This window comes from Macrobrachium rosenbergii, chromosome 23 (genome assembly GCF_040412425.1).
Source record: "Macrobrachium rosenbergii isolate ZJJX-2024 chromosome 23, ASM4041242v1, whole genome shotgun sequence".
Taxonomy (NCBI): domain Eukaryota; kingdom Metazoa; phylum Arthropoda; class Malacostraca; order Decapoda; family Palaemonidae; genus Macrobrachium; species Macrobrachium rosenbergii.
The window spans coordinates 18,023,021-18,040,994 of record NC_089763.1 but is presented as its reverse complement, the minus strand read 5'-3'; the positions used below and the strand labels follow the sequence as shown (position 1 = coordinate 18,040,994).

Genomic DNA, 17,974 nt, shown 5'->3' with positions numbered 1-17,974 from the left:
TATATATAGACAGATAGATAGAGAGAGAGAGAGAGAGAGAGAGAGAGATAACTAGAGAGAGATGAATATATGTAGTACAGGTAGATGAATATATGTATTACAGTAAAGACATTCATATATATATATATATATATATATATATATATATATATATATATATATATATATATAATATACATATATACGTACATACACGTAAATATTAACTCTTTATCTATGATCATAACAGTTTGCCTCCCTTTTTTTCGCAACAGGGCAACAAATCACCACCTTCGATCTCCTGCACTACCAGTTCCTGGGAACATGCACTTACCTCATGACGAAGGACTTCGTCGGGGGCGACTTCGAAGTCATAGGAGATTACACCAGATCGGACAACGGCCTCGTAGAACTCACCTCCATGACGATCAGGGCCCAAGGGGCTGACGTCACCATCAACGTCGACGGCACCTTCGAAGCCAGGAATCTGGGAGATGCTCAGGTAAGTTCCGTTTCGTCTCTGTTGGTTGCGGTGAGATTCTCGAGGTGCTCCGCACCAGGCCTCCTCCTCCTGCTCCTGCTCCCTGTGACAACTTACCATACGTACGAGCCGCCTTAGGGAAGAGCTCGAGCTGGCATATAGCCAGTTTAGTTTAAGCTTGCGACCAAGTTCTCTTTCGGTAGACTGTCGTGCTTCGATTTCTAACAGTTATCTGCCCATCTGTCTACCAGAGCTTCTATCTGCTGTATATTGCCTACATTCTCTCTCTCTCTCTCTCTCTCTCTCTCTCTCTCTCTCTCTCTCTCTCTCTCTCTCTCTCTCTCAAATATCTTTAAGAGACGAAGTGAGAAAAATTTGCTTGAACTTCCAAATGTGCTTAGACTGAAATATAATTTTTTTTTTTAATTAGGCGTTCTCTTCTAAAGTCTACACATTCACATTAAAAACATGATAAAGAGTAATCCCCATTTTCTATGGTATGTCCATGAAACCCCCACTGAATGAAAACAAATCCCAAACCCTCTCCCCCAGGTCCACACCGACGAGAACTTCGTGGCCTTCAAGCAAGGCAATCTCCTCGTCTCCTGCAATTCGGTATCTCGGGGATGCTCTGTCACCGTCGGAAGCAAATACTTCGGAAGGTAACATGATTTATTTTTATAGTAATCCCCCCCCCTCACCTTCTTATTCCTGTTGTTGAAAAGGATATTCTGATATACTTTCTCGACTTCATGACCTCAACACTACGGCAATCCAAGGGATACGTATGCGCCCACTGAGACAGGGGATTAACAATGAATCACCCTAGCCGACCGCGTAAAGAGAGCCATGGCCCATGATTTTATAGTAAACCAAGGACAGTGAAACATTTAGCACTATTGTAATTACCCTGTATAAAGGTTGCTTGAGGACAAATTTCTTTTCATTTACTGAAAATATAAGATATCCTGCATAAACTTCATTGCAATTTACGTAATGTTTGTCTAAGAGATGACTTAAAACAATAAAAAGATAGGTGTTGATTACTTGAAGTGCATACCCTCGTCTTTCCATAGAAAAATAAACTTCCATTTTAAACGTATGAGGCTGCATTTTTTAACAAAATAACTGACGCTGATAAATAATAAGGTTACTGGTAGAAACCACTGAAATGAAATTAATCCAAAACTGAAACTATTAATGCTAAGAAGAGGGCTGGTCGAACGTTCTGTTGTATCGACGAGCCAGTATCCATTAGTGGGTCCTTCTTGCCAAAGAGCCCGTGTGACATCATTGCCTGGCCAACCTGTCTTAGTGGTTGGTTCTTGCGCATGCGTGTCTCATATCACAGGGTTGAGGGGTTGAAGTGTGTGTATGTATATTAATTCCTCTACCTTCCTTTTCTTCTTCCGCTGACTCTCAATGCAGACTGGCAGGCCTCTTCGGAAACTACAACTTTGAACCTTCTGACGACTCCGTGGGACCTGACGGGAAGAAGAGAGAGGCCGGGAACGACATTGCAAACAGCTGGTCCGTGGCGCCCTATCCATGCTACCAGGCGAGTCATAGTACCATTTGTTATTGCATATATATATATATATATATATATATATATATATATATATATATATATATATATATATATATATATATATATATATATATATATATATATATATATATTTAAAAAATAACTTTACCTACAACTACCAGTATTGCCAACAGAAATAAAAGTTTGACGACAGGTTCTCACTGTATTTAAAGTTCTTTATCAAATGGATCAGTAATGAAAAAAAATTATAATGAATGCTGTGTCAAGAATGGATTTATGAATAGCATGTATTTATTGAACAAGCACTCTCTCTCTCTCTCTCTCTCTCTCTCTCTCTCTCTCACACACACACACACATACACGCATATATACATGTATATGTATACACACAGATATATATATATAGTTTTATATATATATATGAGTATATATATATATATATATATATATATATATATATATATGAGCACCCGAACAAATCTTCACACTCATTCAATCAACACCAAGTGGCTATCGCTGCTGCGACGCCAAAGAAAAAACCACACGTAAATAAACGATCGATCAATCAATCACCCGACGCAGGAGAACCAAGTGGTGGCCGTGGAGAGCCTCTCTCAAGTGTCCAACTTCGGCAATTGCCACGAGCTGTTCCTTCGCTCCGAGAGTCCCCTGAGCCGCTGTTTCCTGAGGATCGACCCGAGGCCCTACTTCTGGCACTGCGTCAGGGACATGAGGCGCCCCAGCTACGGCGACGAAGGGCGCAACACCCCCTGCCACGCCTCCGACGCCTACCGCACCGCCTGTGCCGAAAGGAACATCCACATGCCGGCGCTCTTCCAGTGCCCTAGGAGCGAAGGTGAGGAGCATTCCAATTCCTAGGAGTTACGTGATGTGTGTGTGTGTATATATATATGTGTGTATATATACTGTATATATATATATATATATATATATATATATATATATATATATATAAAATGTATGTATATATGTGTGTGGTGAGGTAGCCGCGATATATGTTTAACCTTTATTTGTAAATATATTCTCAATTTGCATTCCATAATCCTACTGACCTTACAATATTAATAATCAACTGATTGTCGTTATTCGTCCAACCAACCATCAGCATTCCAAGTCGACGAAGCCAAAGAAGAAGAAAAAGAAGAAGTCGAGACTCCCGTCGTCAGGAAGCCGATCTCGAGCGTGGCTCAGAAGCCTCTGGCCCCCGCCCAGAGGGCACCAGCGACCTGCAGCATGCCCGGAGACGAGGAGGACGTGCCCGAAGGCTGGAGCCACACTTACGAGAAGGAGACCCAGGGCTCGGCTGACCTCGCCTTCGTCATCGAATTGGCCACCTGCAACAAGGACAGGAACCTCCAGTTGCTCCTCAGGCTCATCAAGGTCACGCTGAAGAGAGGTGGCATCCGTTAGTATCTTATAAACTGTTGAGAGAGAGTGAGAGAGAGAGAGCGCGATCATAATGCTCTGGTCTTGTCGTATAGAATTCATTGCTATCATTTGGGTTTATTCTTCGTAGTCTTTGTTAGAGAGAGAGAGAGATTAAAAACCTTTCCTTAAAAAAAAAAATGTTTTTGGTTGGGGAATGAGGGGCATTACTAAAACTTGCGGAGAGAGAAAGACCTCATTTAATTCTCAGATCTTGTCAGGTGGAATTCATTGCTATCATTTGGGTTTAGATTATGTTAGAGAGATAGAGAGAGAGATATTAATAAAACCCTACTTTGTAAAAAAAAAAAGGGGGTGTGTGTGTGGGAGGGAGTAGACCTAGGGAGTCCGGTGTAAGAGGCAACAGGTTGCATTTGGGACATCCGCTGTTTCTGTGTGCGAGTGTTTCCTATTTTTTTTTTTTTCGCTTATTCATCCGTCCATTCACCCACTTCCAGAGGACGTCAAGTACGCCCTCGTGACCACCCAGGGAGGCGAGATAGTGGACATGTCCTCCGACATGATCTCCGAGGAGGAACTCAACACTCAGCTCGGCAACCTCGCCCTCGACGGACCCAAGTCCGACGAAGGTGGCGCCGAGGCTATCAAGAAAGCCGCTAGGACCCTCAAGTAATTTCCGCTTCTTTTTTTCTTCATTTTTTACGTTTTTATAGCTTTTTTCGTAAATACATGTCTGTGTAAGTGTAATATTCTGTACATGAACTGAACATGTACAGAATATTACACTAAACAGACATGATACACACAATTATCTATCAATCTAGTTCAAACATTCATGATAACACTGACAGCGTTCACATGACAGATAACATAAAACCGTGTTTTATAGTACCCTCTAATCATCTAACAGCATTAATCAGCTTTTTAATTCCAACAAATTATAGCGTTCACTCCTGCTGCAAGAATAAGTTGCTCATTCATTAACCCTCGCAAACTCTCCCCAACAGATGGCGTCCGGGAGTCTCTCGCAACATCATCCAGCTTCCTTGCCGCGCTTGCAACGACGGAGATGCTGTGTCTGAGGCCCTCGCCGAAAACGACGTCACTCTGCACATTCTCACGAAATTCAAAGTCGCCATGTCAGGCCCTAATCCCAAGAAGAGCAAGCTCATGGCTAATAAAGTCTACGGTTTCGACAGCAAGCGGATTTATACTCCCAAAGGTGACTGAATTCCTCGTTTTCTTTAAAGAACCGTTCATTTCTCTCCGAAGCGGGAACGCCAAACAAAACCTTGATCTTTAGATGGAAACGGGAACTTTCTATCGGGCATCTGACGGCTTCTTTTTGTTTGTCACTTACGTAATCTTCTTGAATAATCAATTCTCCTATGCCACAGCTGTTGCTAAATAGGCGAATCTCTAAATTTTTCTAGAAGGCCGATAATTTTTCACATCGTTTCAGTTCCTTGGGCAATTTGTTGAATAGATTTGTTGCTGTATTTTCAAAGATCATCGGTATATTATAAGATAAAAGGATATCCCTTATCGTTCCATTTATCTTTCATCTGTGCGTATGTTTCCATTTAACCGATTTCTTTTTATGGTAAGATCATTAACTGTTATGCTTTTCCTTTTTAAAAACTTTTTACGATGTCTCTTTCTTTGTAATTTGTCACATACGAGAGTTATTACTCTTCATGAAAGTTGTTGACGCGTACAAAACTGCGGCATCAAAATTACATAAACAACATTCATAAAGTACTATATTCATATTATATATATATATATATATATATATATATATATATATAACATGAATGTTGTTTATGAAATACTATATATATATATATATATATATATATATATATATATATATATATATATATATATATATATATTTTTTTATTTTTAATACCGTGATTTATATACATTCATGGCTACAAATGTCGCCTAAATATCCAATATATATAAATTATATAATACAGTCAGTACGAGCCACCGGAAAAAACTAAACTGTTTCCTTTGCTCTCGTCATCAGACACCAAGAAATTCACAGGCAACGTCAACATGCGAAAACTCTTCCAAGACCCAGAAGATTCCTCCTGCTTCGAAGCAGCCCAGTCATCCGGAGGCTCTATCTACAACGTCAATAAGTGGATCTCTAAATCCGCCGTAAGTTCCATCCCCTCTCTTACCATTCATTAGGCTCAGAGCCCAGTAGTGATTAGGCCTATACTGTACTTTCCGGCGATGCGAAAAAAAGCTGGATTGATCAGAGTGGCTCGATCGGGGTTAGTTAACGCTATTAGCTTATATATTTTTATCAACCTTCGTAAAATTAAGTTATTTTTCTATTCGTAGCTACTGATTAGAAGCGTATGTCCCTCTAGACCATTTCGACAATATTGTGAGTCACGTTCCTTATTTCGACAATACAAAACTTGTTGTTTGCTTTTTGTTTATTTTGGCAATAAGGAAAAGCTCATTTCTCCCACCAGGTTGTCGAGAAGAAATATCTCGGAGTTGTTGGTCAGAGCATCTTGAAGAGCAGTCATGCTCCTGAATGTCAGGAATGCCGATGCCTCAGACAAGGAGAGGGCGCCGAGGTGTCCTGCAGGAAATGCGGCGAGGAATGGCCCGCCGTTGAAGTCCAGGAAGTCAAAAGAGTGCAAGTCCAGCAGCCACAGCAGGTTCCTCAAGAAAGAGTTTCCATGACCAGACGAACTGGTGATTCCCAGGAGGAGGTAACGTTCACTCTCACTTTGTTTCAAGATATATCTAGCCAGACAAGAGGCCAGGTGACAGTACCAGCTCAGAGGTTCAGAGTTAAGCTGTTACAAAAGGTACTTAGATTTCGAAAATGGCCTCCTTTTATCAGATGGAATTCTGTTTTAACAGAAAATATTTACAGACTATATATATATATATATATATATATATATATATATATATATATATGTGTGTGTGTGTGTGTGTGTGTATATATATATATATATATATATCAAATAATAGTAAATACATAAGTAAATAAATAAAACAGAGCTGGTCTACTAAGTGCGATCAGTTTACAGAGGACAGCATGCCTAGAAATATCATTATGAAGGAGTGTAAAGTAATGAGTCAGAATATTAACTTGCCAATTTTCGTTGTTAATCGTCACTTCTCTCTCTCTCTCTCTCTCTCCTTGATCTCACCAGGAAAGTGGTAATGTCGCCCATGATATCAAACGGACCTTTAAAGAAGAATTCATCGAAGCCAACGCAGCTTTTGCCAAGCTGGGAGACAGTCAGAAAGAAGAGCGTGGTGATGGTAGTCAGCCAGCAGTGAGACAGAGAGGAAAGCAAGATGTAGCAGAAGAAGAACCACAGGTAGAGGAGGAGGAGGAAGAAGAAGAAGAACCACAGGTGGAAGAAGAAGAACCGCAGGTGGAGGAAGAAGAACCGCAGGTGGAGGAAGAAGAGCCGGAGGAGGAGGAAGAAGATGAGGATGAAAGTGATGAAGTAGAAGAATACAACTATCCAGATTATTATGATTACAGAAAATAGATCTCGACTGACCGTGTCCTAGAATTATCACGCATCGTAAATTCATCATAACTACAGTTTGTCAAGAAGATACTGAAGATCTGTCCACATTTCAAAAATATTTTACTTCCTCAGTGCATCACTTATTGCCATTCCGGTTGAGTAGATTTTTTCTCGTCTCATTTTAGATCCCCGCTAGATAGCTAATGCAGTCACAGTTGGAATTTTTACAATACCGAGCCTTTCCCTTGCTAACGAGATTTTTATTTCATCTGTTAACTCCTTTTGGTACGTAGACACAGAGAGATCCGGAGCAGATGAGATATGAATAATAGAATCACGGGATTTCTTCCTGTGTTGGTACCACTAGCTACGTTACCTCCTGCTGAAGATGATGAAGACATAGGCCTAACCTAACAGATAGCTGAGTATTTCTGCTGAAGAATATGGCCGTTTCCTCTCCGACCCGAATTTTGCTCTTTAATCAACCTGGTTATAAAGTCACACTTCTGTATAGATCAGTACCTAAGATGACAATAATAATAAGCCATCTAATTTATGTACAGTATAGCCAAGCGACTGCAGGTATCACTACAATAATGTAGATGTACCTTCATTTTCTTTTTGATAAAAAAAAAGTAAGCATTCTTGCCTCTTGAGAACAGTCAAAATAAGAAAACTCACAGAAGGCATGACGAAGTAATTTCACAGTCTAGTAGGCGATGGCACATTTTTCCCGTAGCATGTAAGTCGACTAATAATCACCTAAGATGAAGTATGGGGCTTAGAATACATATATTTATGCACAGATTCTGAAGATAGTCTCATGGCATATATTTCCTTCTAGAATGTGTAGTGTGATTTCTTTAATTACGCTGTAACTAAACAGTCTGTACTTGTCCAATTATTTACATATATTCTTTTTTTTTTAAATATTGTTTTTTTAAAAAGTGTTGGGAGATACTATTTTTCTAAGGTGGAAACTTGTGCATTCAAAGAAGGAAGCTCGATTTCCGAAGCGATTTTTCTTCTGTAACTATATTATTTTTTACCTGACATTATTTTCTTTTTTTTTAGTTTTTTTTTTCTCGGAAGTTGTGATGAGATGAAAAATAAAGTTTCTGTAAATATATGGTCCGTCTTCCTCAACCCTCTTACTGAGTTTCTCTCTTTTTATACATAGAAAACTGTCGAAGCATTTCTTTCAAGAATATTGGAAAGTACTTGAGGCCACGGAATTTCTATCTTCCATGAATGTCTTCTTGTCAAGATGACATTCATGAAAGGCGGAAACTCCGTGACTTCAAGTGCTCTCTAGCAATGAGAAAAATCCCTTGCCAATTTTCTATGTGCTCCTGATGGATAACCAGGCAAAAATAGGGGGTGGGGTGACACACACGCTCAGTCGATTACATGAAGCATTACTAAGAAAGAGCTTGCAACACATAAATTTCGATGGCTGGCACTAAGGCGCAGTGTGTCTTGAGTAACAACTGTTCAACGCACTGGTGGTTACTGGCTGGTTAGCCCTGTGTATGTGGATGGAGCGTCAAAAAGCTGCCACTAACGTGCAGGTACACTTGCGCAGACCTGTGCAGGCATACCTTCACTACTAATGATAGTTTTTTGCTCAGTTCTCTGTAGCAGCCGTAGCGTCTACAGATGATGAGCTACCAATGACGATTGCTAATAGCAATGAAAAATTATAAACGCCTAAAGACGTCCATTGAAGGAGTAGCTATTATTCACTGTTAACGTATTATGTTAACAATGAATAAGCACCTATAGTCTACTGTTGCTTTATTTTGTTCCATTAACATCTTGAATTTTGTTTTCTTTTTAAAACTGAATGATATACATGATGCATAATCATAAACAGTGCAGACAGGCCTATTCATGCTTTCCATTACTTTGCTATAGCCTACTGAATATTTATTCACATTTAAAAACTGACATATATGGTTTGTAACATGAACAAACATGCAAGGGCATACAATAACGCTGTCTGTCAACAACAGAATTAACCACATTTAGTTTTTCCCACTAATTTAAAATGTGCAGCTTTTTTTTCTTTAATCCGTTTTGAGTCTGGATTTTACTTGCCCAAATACAAGGCTCATCCTTATAGGTTTCAATGAATTCTTCAAGACATTTGGGAATGAGGCTGCCACTTACAGCCTTCAATATGCACAATTATTCTTCCTATGGAAAAATTGCAAAATTATAAAATTATATATGAATCTGACTTCCCCGTCAATTATAACAAGTAAAACATACGCCGAAGTCTCTTCGGCACAATTAAGTTTTCTGTATGACACGGCCCATGCAGCTTTCAGCCACAGCCCGGTGTTGGCCTGTCCTAAAGCGTCACCAGACGCACGATTTGGCTGACTTTAACCTTAAAATGAAATGAAAACTACTGAGGCTAGAGGGCTGTAATTTGGTATGTCTGATGATTGGAGGGTGGATGATCAACATACCAAATTGCAGCCCTCTAGTCTCAGTAGTTTTTAAGATCTCAGGGCGGACAGTAAAAGTGCGGACGGACAGACAACTAAAAACAAAAATGAACTACAACACATCATTAAATAAAGTTCAGCAATTTCTGTTTGTGACTGGAAGTCTGGAACGTACTCTTCGTCCGCGGACAGGAAGAGAATTGAGCAAAAAAGGTGGCCTCCCCACACTAAAGTTCAGGTGCACCTGCTTAGGCAAAAGAAAAGAAAAATCAGGTTGTTCACATTAATGTTCAGGTACGTCTACATAGCTCGTTAAGTCGTGGAAATATTTCTTACACTCTGTTCATACTTAATCACGATTCATCAGGTAAATTAAGCAAGTGGCAGCGATTGTAGACATTTCGGTAAAACTGAACACGACTGCCGCGGTCTGGTTCCCGCCAGTCGCCAACCGAAGTACTTTATCTATCGTCTTGTATTTTATGTTCTTGTTAAAGTTTTTATGTTTTGTTTATGTTTATGATATTTACTGTCCTTTGTTTACGTTTATGATTTTTACTGTCTTTTTTTATGTTTATGATATTTACCGTCCTTTGTTCATGTTTATACGCCCGTTCCCAAGGGATGATCATGGTACTAAACACGCGCCTATTTTGCACGTGAACTGGTGGTTGCCGACCCCGAGAGTCTGTTTAGTATTGTTTTATCCACTTTCTTCTATGGAGACCCCTTTTTAGTGGAGAAGGGGATCTATAGGTTATACATTGACCAAAAAAGAAGAAGCTCGTGTTTTCTTAAGCGGTGGAATTGAGATACGAGGCAGTTTCCCTGTGACTGTGTGTTCCTCTTCACTGAGGACTTGTAAAATGTTCAGCGTTGGACTAAATTTTTCACATGATTTCGGTAAATTTCTCAAGTTATCTCCTCCGTACTGCATCGTATACACAAATTTTCTATATTTTCCAATAAAAAAATTCATTAACAAACCATCTCTGTGCGGAGCACTTGCGGAAGTACGTGTAAGTGGTCAGTGTAGGCCTAGGCTCCATGTTGTGGTGTTGTGTATCCTCCCAGGTGCGTGAGTAATCTTTTTGAAAGGAGACTCAAACGACATGAATAGACACTTCGTTAATATGTTGTACCGCTCTGTGCGCGACACCACGCCGTGGGAATTATCACAGAGCCGGCGGGAAACTGGTCAACCCTGTCTAACATGTTCTCAAGTCGGTAAAAAACCTTTTTAGTTGGCCATGTTTCAGACGTGGGAGGCCTCTGAAATGATAACTTAAACTGGAAGTGATTGCATTTTCATTCAACGACAGGAAATCTTAGAAAAATTAAACTACTGCATTTCTTCACACCTAATAAATTGATTGTTTTAAATATAACCTACGGTAATTCAGACAAGTTATGTGCTCCAGATAGGCCTATTACCATCATCCTCGAGGAATCAACGGGCCTAGAACTCCATAAATGCAGGCACTTCAGAAGATTAATTATATTCAAGTTTACATTAATTATACTAATTCCATTTGTCAACTAGCCTACGATTGAAGCTCACAGAAAGCCTACCCTATAGGGTAGGCTTTCTATGAGTGCTTCCACAAAGTGAGCTACAATTTGCAAAGTTGAATTAATACTCTGAAATTAGGTTTCTCATCAAATTTGTGGACATTTCATAACAAAGACATCATTATATATATATTTTTATGAGGGTGGGAAGCATCCTTTATAGTTTTTCCATGCTCCCTGGTTTTTTATGTTAATGGGAAATTGGTGTTTTCCCTTGGGAAAACGAGAATTGAGTGAGTGGTAATAAGTGTGTAAACCATGAGGTGAGCAGAACTTAGAAACAAATGGTTTTTATTTTTTTAGCCTAGTCTGTCACAATCCCCCCAAAAATTAAAACTTGAGAATGGGTAAGAGAATTAATGATACAAACTAACCTAATCTAACCTAGGGATGCTGGATCCTACCCAGGCAGAAAGGCAGTATCCTTTGTCCCTTCACCCCCCAGCTTCCCAGATCACCCAATATAACCTGACTTAGAGGGCCAGCACTAAGGTACATCCCAACCTAACATAACATAATAGGCCATTGCCGCTTAATGCACATGCCATATTGTAACCTTGATGATGATGATGATGTAATTAATTATGCAAAATAACAGGCATGTAATAAATTGTATGGGAAAATTCTCTACGCTAAATTTCCTTTGTAAAGTGTAATAAAGATAAAGCAAGTGACTATCCAACAGAAGAATATTGTACTGTATTGGAGCTGAAAATGGTAAAAATTTTGATAATTCTTCACTACTTCTAATTAAAGTTGATTAACTATTGGACCAACAAAGCTAAGTAAAAGCATTGTACATTATAAAACTTTCTTATAACTTTCTTTTCCATACACAAAGTCCAAGTATAGTACCACATTTTCTGCTGATTGGAAAAAATATGCATATCTTCTGAACATCATAAACAACTACAGTAGATGTACCACTGACAACTGGGTCATTGTCTGACTGATTAAAAATTTGATTAAATCTCTTAGTGCAGATTTTTCTGTTGTATGTTGCACTAAATCAAATCAGTTCTCATTATCACATCAGTGTTTGCAAATAGCCCTAAAGAAACTATCATTTTCAGTGACTGGATTTATTTTTGATTCTTAAAAACTATTTCATAAAAATCCACTTATATAACAGATTGGAACGATTTCTTAAAAATCCACCCATATAACAGAATAGACATTTATTCCATAAATATTTTAACTTTTTATAAATTTGGAAATATTTTTGGATTGGTGTTTGGCAGTGGACCAGCATTAGTGGTGCCCAGGGCAGACTCTGAAAGTGCCGCCCCATTCCCATGCTAAAAAGTATCAAAATGGTGAAAATTAAAGCACATTTTAAGCCTTAACATCTCAATCATTTATTTAACCAGGGTTGCCATTGTCAAAAATTGCTTACTGTCCAACAGCAGAAGATAAATTGCTGTACAGTGAACCCCCCATATTCACGGGGGATGCATCCCATACCCCCCCGCAAATAGCTAAAATCCGTGAATACTTAAAACCCCTCTAAAAACACTTAGAACTGCCCATTTTGTTAGTTTAAACACGGAAAAACCCTGTAAAAATGCATATACCTGAGTATTTTAATAGTTTTATCACAAATAGTGTATTTATTCATGAAAATTATATGAAAATACAGTAATTAGTGAATATTTCTCAGTGAAAAATACCGCGAATGGGTGAATTTTTCGTGAATAATGGCTAGATATGTTCCACAGAGAAACCCGCGAATGTGTGAGTCCACGAATCATGAGAACACGAATACGGGGGGTTTACTGTACAGTGTTCCGATCAGATGAAGTACTGTGTGCTAGAAAGTCTAGAATTATGCCAAACCAGACCTGCTCAAAAGATGCTAGAGTGCCAACCCCCCCCTGGACAGTGACGCCCAGGACGGACTGCCCCCCCCTAGTTGCGCCACTGGTGTTTGGTAATAAATGAGAATGCAACCATAGCATCATCCACAATGACTGTGTCAAACACATCAGTAGCTGTTGATGTGAGTGATTTATTAAGATCACTTATGTAGAGTAAAGGTTCATGAATCCAGCAGCAGTAAATCACAACAGATGAAATACTCCAGACTTTAAGGCAATTGAAAATAATATAAATTTTCATAATAAAATTTGTTATTTGGATACTTACCTACTGTTAAAATTAGCTTATATCTTCGCGCTGATAGGCGAGTCGGCATTCAAACAAAAGATTGAATGGCTGTCCAGATGACTGTCTAGTACATTTGTTCTCCACCAGGTATGTTTCGAATGTTTTAGCTCTTGTTGGAATTCTCTGTGACAGCCCCTTAAGTTGTGTGGAGGCTGGGTGAGGTGTACTTTAACAGCAGGTAAGTATCCATATGATAAATTTTATTATGAAAATTTACATTAATAGGGATGAATCTTACCAACTGTTAAAGTTAGATGATTCCTGCATCGAGAAGAGGATGGTGGGTAGTGCAGCTAGACAATATCTGCTCAGCCAACCGAGCTAAAGGTTTTTTGCATGAAGCCCAAAACATCTTTTTACCTGATCTGGAATCCTCTCTGGATCTTACCGCTGCCAGAAGTTGGATTCCATTCAGGGAGCAAGGCTCTCATGCGTGTGCAAGAAAGAGCAGCCTTGCAGAGAAAGCCACTTCAATTCAGCCTGAATGAAACAGAAGCGGCGTGAGGGGGACCCCCCTCTGTGCCTGCGTCCAAAAGCGCTATAAAACAAATCACTAAAAATAAATACCTTTACAATATAAAGGTATGCTCCTATGCAATATATATATATCTTCATTCTCCCCAAAATATTAAAACCCAGGATTTAAAACAGAGCCTACAAGATTGCTCTTTCTTTGGTTCAGGGAAAGACTTAAGGTAGTGAGCGGCAAAACCAAATTGCACTTTTACTTTGCTGTAGTAAACTCATCCTCAAGCCACAAATTCTCATCAAACTAAATGAAGTAGCAACAGCTCTTACATTATGAATATTTACCTTCAATAAAGCTCTGGAGCTAGTTCTCATGCACTAGCCTAATCAAATATGTCACAAAGAACCTAGTGTTCTTTGACAAAGACATTCTAGGTTTCTAAAACCGAAAAACAAAAGGTTAACTTAGCCTTCTCCAGGCTTAACCCTTTACAAAGACATTCTAGGTTGTCTAAAACCAAAAAACAAAAGGTTAACTTTGCTTCTTCTTGGCTTAACCCTTGACAAAGACATTTAGGTTTTCTAAAGCCACAAAACAAAAGGTTAACTTTGCCTCCTCCGGGTTTAACCTTTGACAAAGATGTTCTATGTTCTTAAATCACAAAACAAAAGGATAACTGCCTCTTCCAGGTGTAACCTATCTAAGTAAGTTTTAATTGCCCCAACAGGACAGAGAAGTGTTTCCTCTTCCTCCCACCAAAGAGGTTAAATGGAATTCTTACAGTTCTCTGAAAAACTTAGCCTTAACATCATTAAGGCAAAAAAGATAAATTAGCACTCCCTTTACAACAGCCTTAAGGAGAGTGGTTACAATAAGTGTACTCTTTTAACTGCTGATAGTGTTAAATAAAAGGAGGCAACTCATTCCAGAGGCTCAAAAGAATCTGCAGATAAAGTTCATCATATTGCACAGAGACTGAACCAGATGAAGCAAACAGATCCTTGGCCTTTGCAATACTGTCAACAGAGACTTGTTGCTCCTAAAAATTAACACCATCCACCTATGGGCAACATATTCCCTGTGAATATTTAAAGAGGCGCTGTACATGAACCCAAACAAATTGCCATGAAAAGCAATACCTCCTCTGTAGATACACCTCAAAGGAACTTATGTGATTGGGGATGTATTGGTATGAGAAAAATGTCTCCTGCACGTCCACCAAAACATCAGAAAGTTCTTTTCGAAAGTCACTGAAACCATGCTGGAAAAACCAAAAAGCATGGGAACAGACTCACAAAGTTATTAAGTCTCGGTGTCTTCAAAAATGGCCACCAATCTCCAGTTGCTAATGGAGCTATGAAAAAGTCTGAGGTAAAATCCCTGTGAATTACCGCCTGATCCTTTTCATTATCTCTAATTTACAACCTCCTACTAAAGATTGAGAGACTTCTGCTGGAGAAGAGAAAGGAATGCTATAGGAGACTAAACCAGTAGTGGGTAACCTAAAAGGAATCATCAGCTCTCCTTCACAGCCTCCATCGCATAAGGTTCTGCTCGTAAGTCTCTCCAAGCATGCCAGAAAGCCTGCAATTGGCCATGTGCCAGAACCTGAGGGCTGAACTTATCCCTGAAAGGTATAAAATAAGACTTGCACCAACATATCTGCCTTTATCACCTTCACCTGTGCAGCATAAGCTTTTACTACAGATAGGAGCATAATTGTTCTCATTTCTTCCAAACTGAGTTAGTATAAGCAAGAGAACATTAGCCTGCAGCATCAGAAACAAGTTAAAAACTAACACTTCCTCGCTAAACTCTCGGTGGTGCCAAAAACCCTTGAAGCTGGGGCCTCAACCTCTCTTAATCTGATGTAGAGAAGAGGCAATATACTGAGCAAAAGTTCAATAAAAGATAAAAACTTTAACAATCTACAGTAAACCGAGGCTCCGTTTCAGCAAGTCCAAGGCACTTGTCAGTCTTGAGTTTGTCTCTTCACAGGAAGGAAAAGAAAACCAAATCTACCGAAGACAGTGTAAGTGCTAATTATGCACCTGTATTGCAAGAGGCAGTGCTCCGCAACTTCATAAAAAACCAGAGGACAAGCCCCAACAGACCTAGAGGGAGCTTGGTGAGCTCGAGCACAAGAAAACTTATGAAGCACACTCCAATTGAAGGAGAAAGCTTGGGTTCTCTTCTCCAAATATCTAAAGGGTGCCGAAATACTTGAAGGCAAGCGAGACCTATTCTCTGTGTGGCCTCTTTCCTCAACTAGATGAGGATACAGTACAGTGAAGCTCAACACTCCAGCAAACACCGATCAAACCGAAAGAGATCCTCTGATTCAAACTCTTAATCTGCCAGAGGGCAACAGGAGGAGACAGCTGGCGACAGGAGACAACAGCTGGTGACAGGAAGCATCACTTGGTGACAGGAAGCATCACTTGGTGACAGCAGCTGAGCACCTACAGGTATCTCACCCACGACTCAGTGAAAGGGAGACGGAAACGCAGTGTGAAGCAACTTAGTTGAGTCCACACAAGTCAGCTGAACGAAAGAAAATGAGGCACCAAAGGAAATGGAAATGTTAGGAGGCGGGGAAAGAGGAGTCACGATGACTCTTCTGACTTGTCTGAAAGTGAGTCAACAGACTTGAGAGCATTCCCATATGACACATCCTTAGAAAGCTATGTAGCTAGAATAATATCTGGCTTGGAAACAACAGAAGATACTGTAACTAAGGTAGATTTAGAAAGCGAAACATTAATTGAGGCAGAAGTAAGAGATTTGCTGATAGCCGAAGGAAAAGCATGTAAAGGACGAACAAATGCATTCTGAAGGAGAAAGAGGAATAGGTTAATAGACAAGGATTTAGAATGTGAGCAAAAGATGAAGAGATTGGTTGAACAGTTGACTAAGTTGACATAACATCAGAATAAGCAAAACTCACTACAGACATTATTTTTAATAAAACTGTCTATACCTGTGCAGGCAGTCCCCGCTTATCGGCGGCATTGGTTAATGGCGATCTGGTTTTACGGCGCTTGTCTAGCAACGCTGTTAACGGGATTTTCGGCGCTGATCTCCAGTTAGCAGTGCCGCTCTCCGGTTAGCGGTGCTGATATCCGGTTAATGGGGCTGTTAAGCGTGTTATTAGTGCTATTATCTCCAATTTTCGGTTAGCAGCGATTTTCAGTTAGCAGCACTTGGTTGGGAGTAGAATCCCCGCTGCTAACTGGGGACTTTCTGTAAATTAGGTCCAATCGGTGCTAGCAACCTCACACTAAGTCCAATGATCGCAGAAGTCACACATGTAGCGAAAGATCAACGTTTACCAAAACAATCTTTCAGCTAACACATTATATGAGACTGTGAGCATGAAAAACAGAGCGGCAGGTAACAGAGGGCACAGAACCACATCGCCCCGAGAACCGACCTGGTTCCCTAGCAGCAGACTCTTCCAACTGTCGCAGGGCAGTCCTAGGCTCAGGATACAGACAGGCAAGGACAATGACACCTTACCTCTTATACGGGAATGCAAAAATGATTGTATACTAGGGGGTGACCCGGACCAGTTCCATAACCAATTGAGACAAACCTTGCACCAACCAAAATAAGGTTTACGTTCTGTTCTAAATTCTCATTAAGCTTTTCCTGAACTGAAAGGAGAGCAGAAGGCGGAGCTAAAGAGGAAACCTCAGTATACTAACTAAAGCATTAGCAAAGTGTAGTGTATGTGTTCCTTAATGTTTCAGAAGAAATAGTTTTCTGTAATATGCTGTATCCATATCTCTTGGGAACACACTGAGTATTCCTGCCAATTTTGTTGTTGAAGCTGCAGAGAATAGAAGTGGGTGACTTGAGGAATAAAGTTGTGCCCAGGAACTTAAGTGTTTCATCGCTGCCAAGTCAGGAATTAAAATCGTACAATGGCAATGAGAACTGCTCCCCAGGATATATTTTTTGAGGTGACAAGAGCCTGTTAAGTTAGAAAACTGGAGAATTGTAGGCAACGGCAAGAGGGCAGACAGCATACTGTGAGTAACCTATCATTAGATGAGTTCAGGCTAAGGGAAACCTTGGCTACTCCTCTACAGTTAATGCCCCTAGCAGCATTTTCCCTGAGGAGACATCAAATGTGGCACAGAAATGGCCAGACTGGAAGAAATCTTTTACCTACTTCATAGAAGGTAGTGGAGTCACTGAAGATGGCCAAAGGAAGGCTATATTGCTCCACCAAGCAGGTATGGGAGTACAGCGTATTTTTAGAACCCTGACTGTGGCTGGAGATAGTTTTGATGATGCAGTTACAGCAATTAGATAACAATTTTTGCCTAAAAAAATGTAGCATAGCATGTGAGAGGCATG

At 39.9% G+C, this 17,974-nt stretch overlaps 1 protein-coding gene across 1 annotated transcript in view; it reads left to right on the top strand.

Annotated features, from left to right (window-relative positions):
- The window catches only part of LOC136851027 (uncharacterized), a 77,515-nt gene extending 69,442 nt beyond the window's left edge, over window positions 1–8,073 (top strand). Inside the window, exons 40-49 of the mRNA XM_067125001.1 lie at window positions 255–481; window positions 1,013–1,122; window positions 1,889–2,018; window positions 2,595–2,868; window positions 3,139–3,438; window positions 3,917–4,088; window positions 4,427–4,641; window positions 5,458–5,591; window positions 5,918–6,163; window positions 6,617–8,073. Coding sequence (XP_066981102.1) covers window positions 255–481; window positions 1,013–1,122; window positions 1,889–2,018; window positions 2,595–2,868; window positions 3,139–3,438; window positions 3,917–4,088; window positions 4,427–4,641; window positions 5,458–5,591; window positions 5,918–6,163; window positions 6,617–6,964 — 2,156 coding nt within the window. The 3' untranslated portion in view covers window positions 6,965–8,073. The remainder of the gene's footprint in view (window positions 1–254; window positions 482–1,012; window positions 1,123–1,888; window positions 2,019–2,594; window positions 2,869–3,138; window positions 3,439–3,916; window positions 4,089–4,426; window positions 4,642–5,457; window positions 5,592–5,917; window positions 6,164–6,616) is intronic.
- Window positions 8,074–17,974: the final 9,901 nt, after the last annotated feature.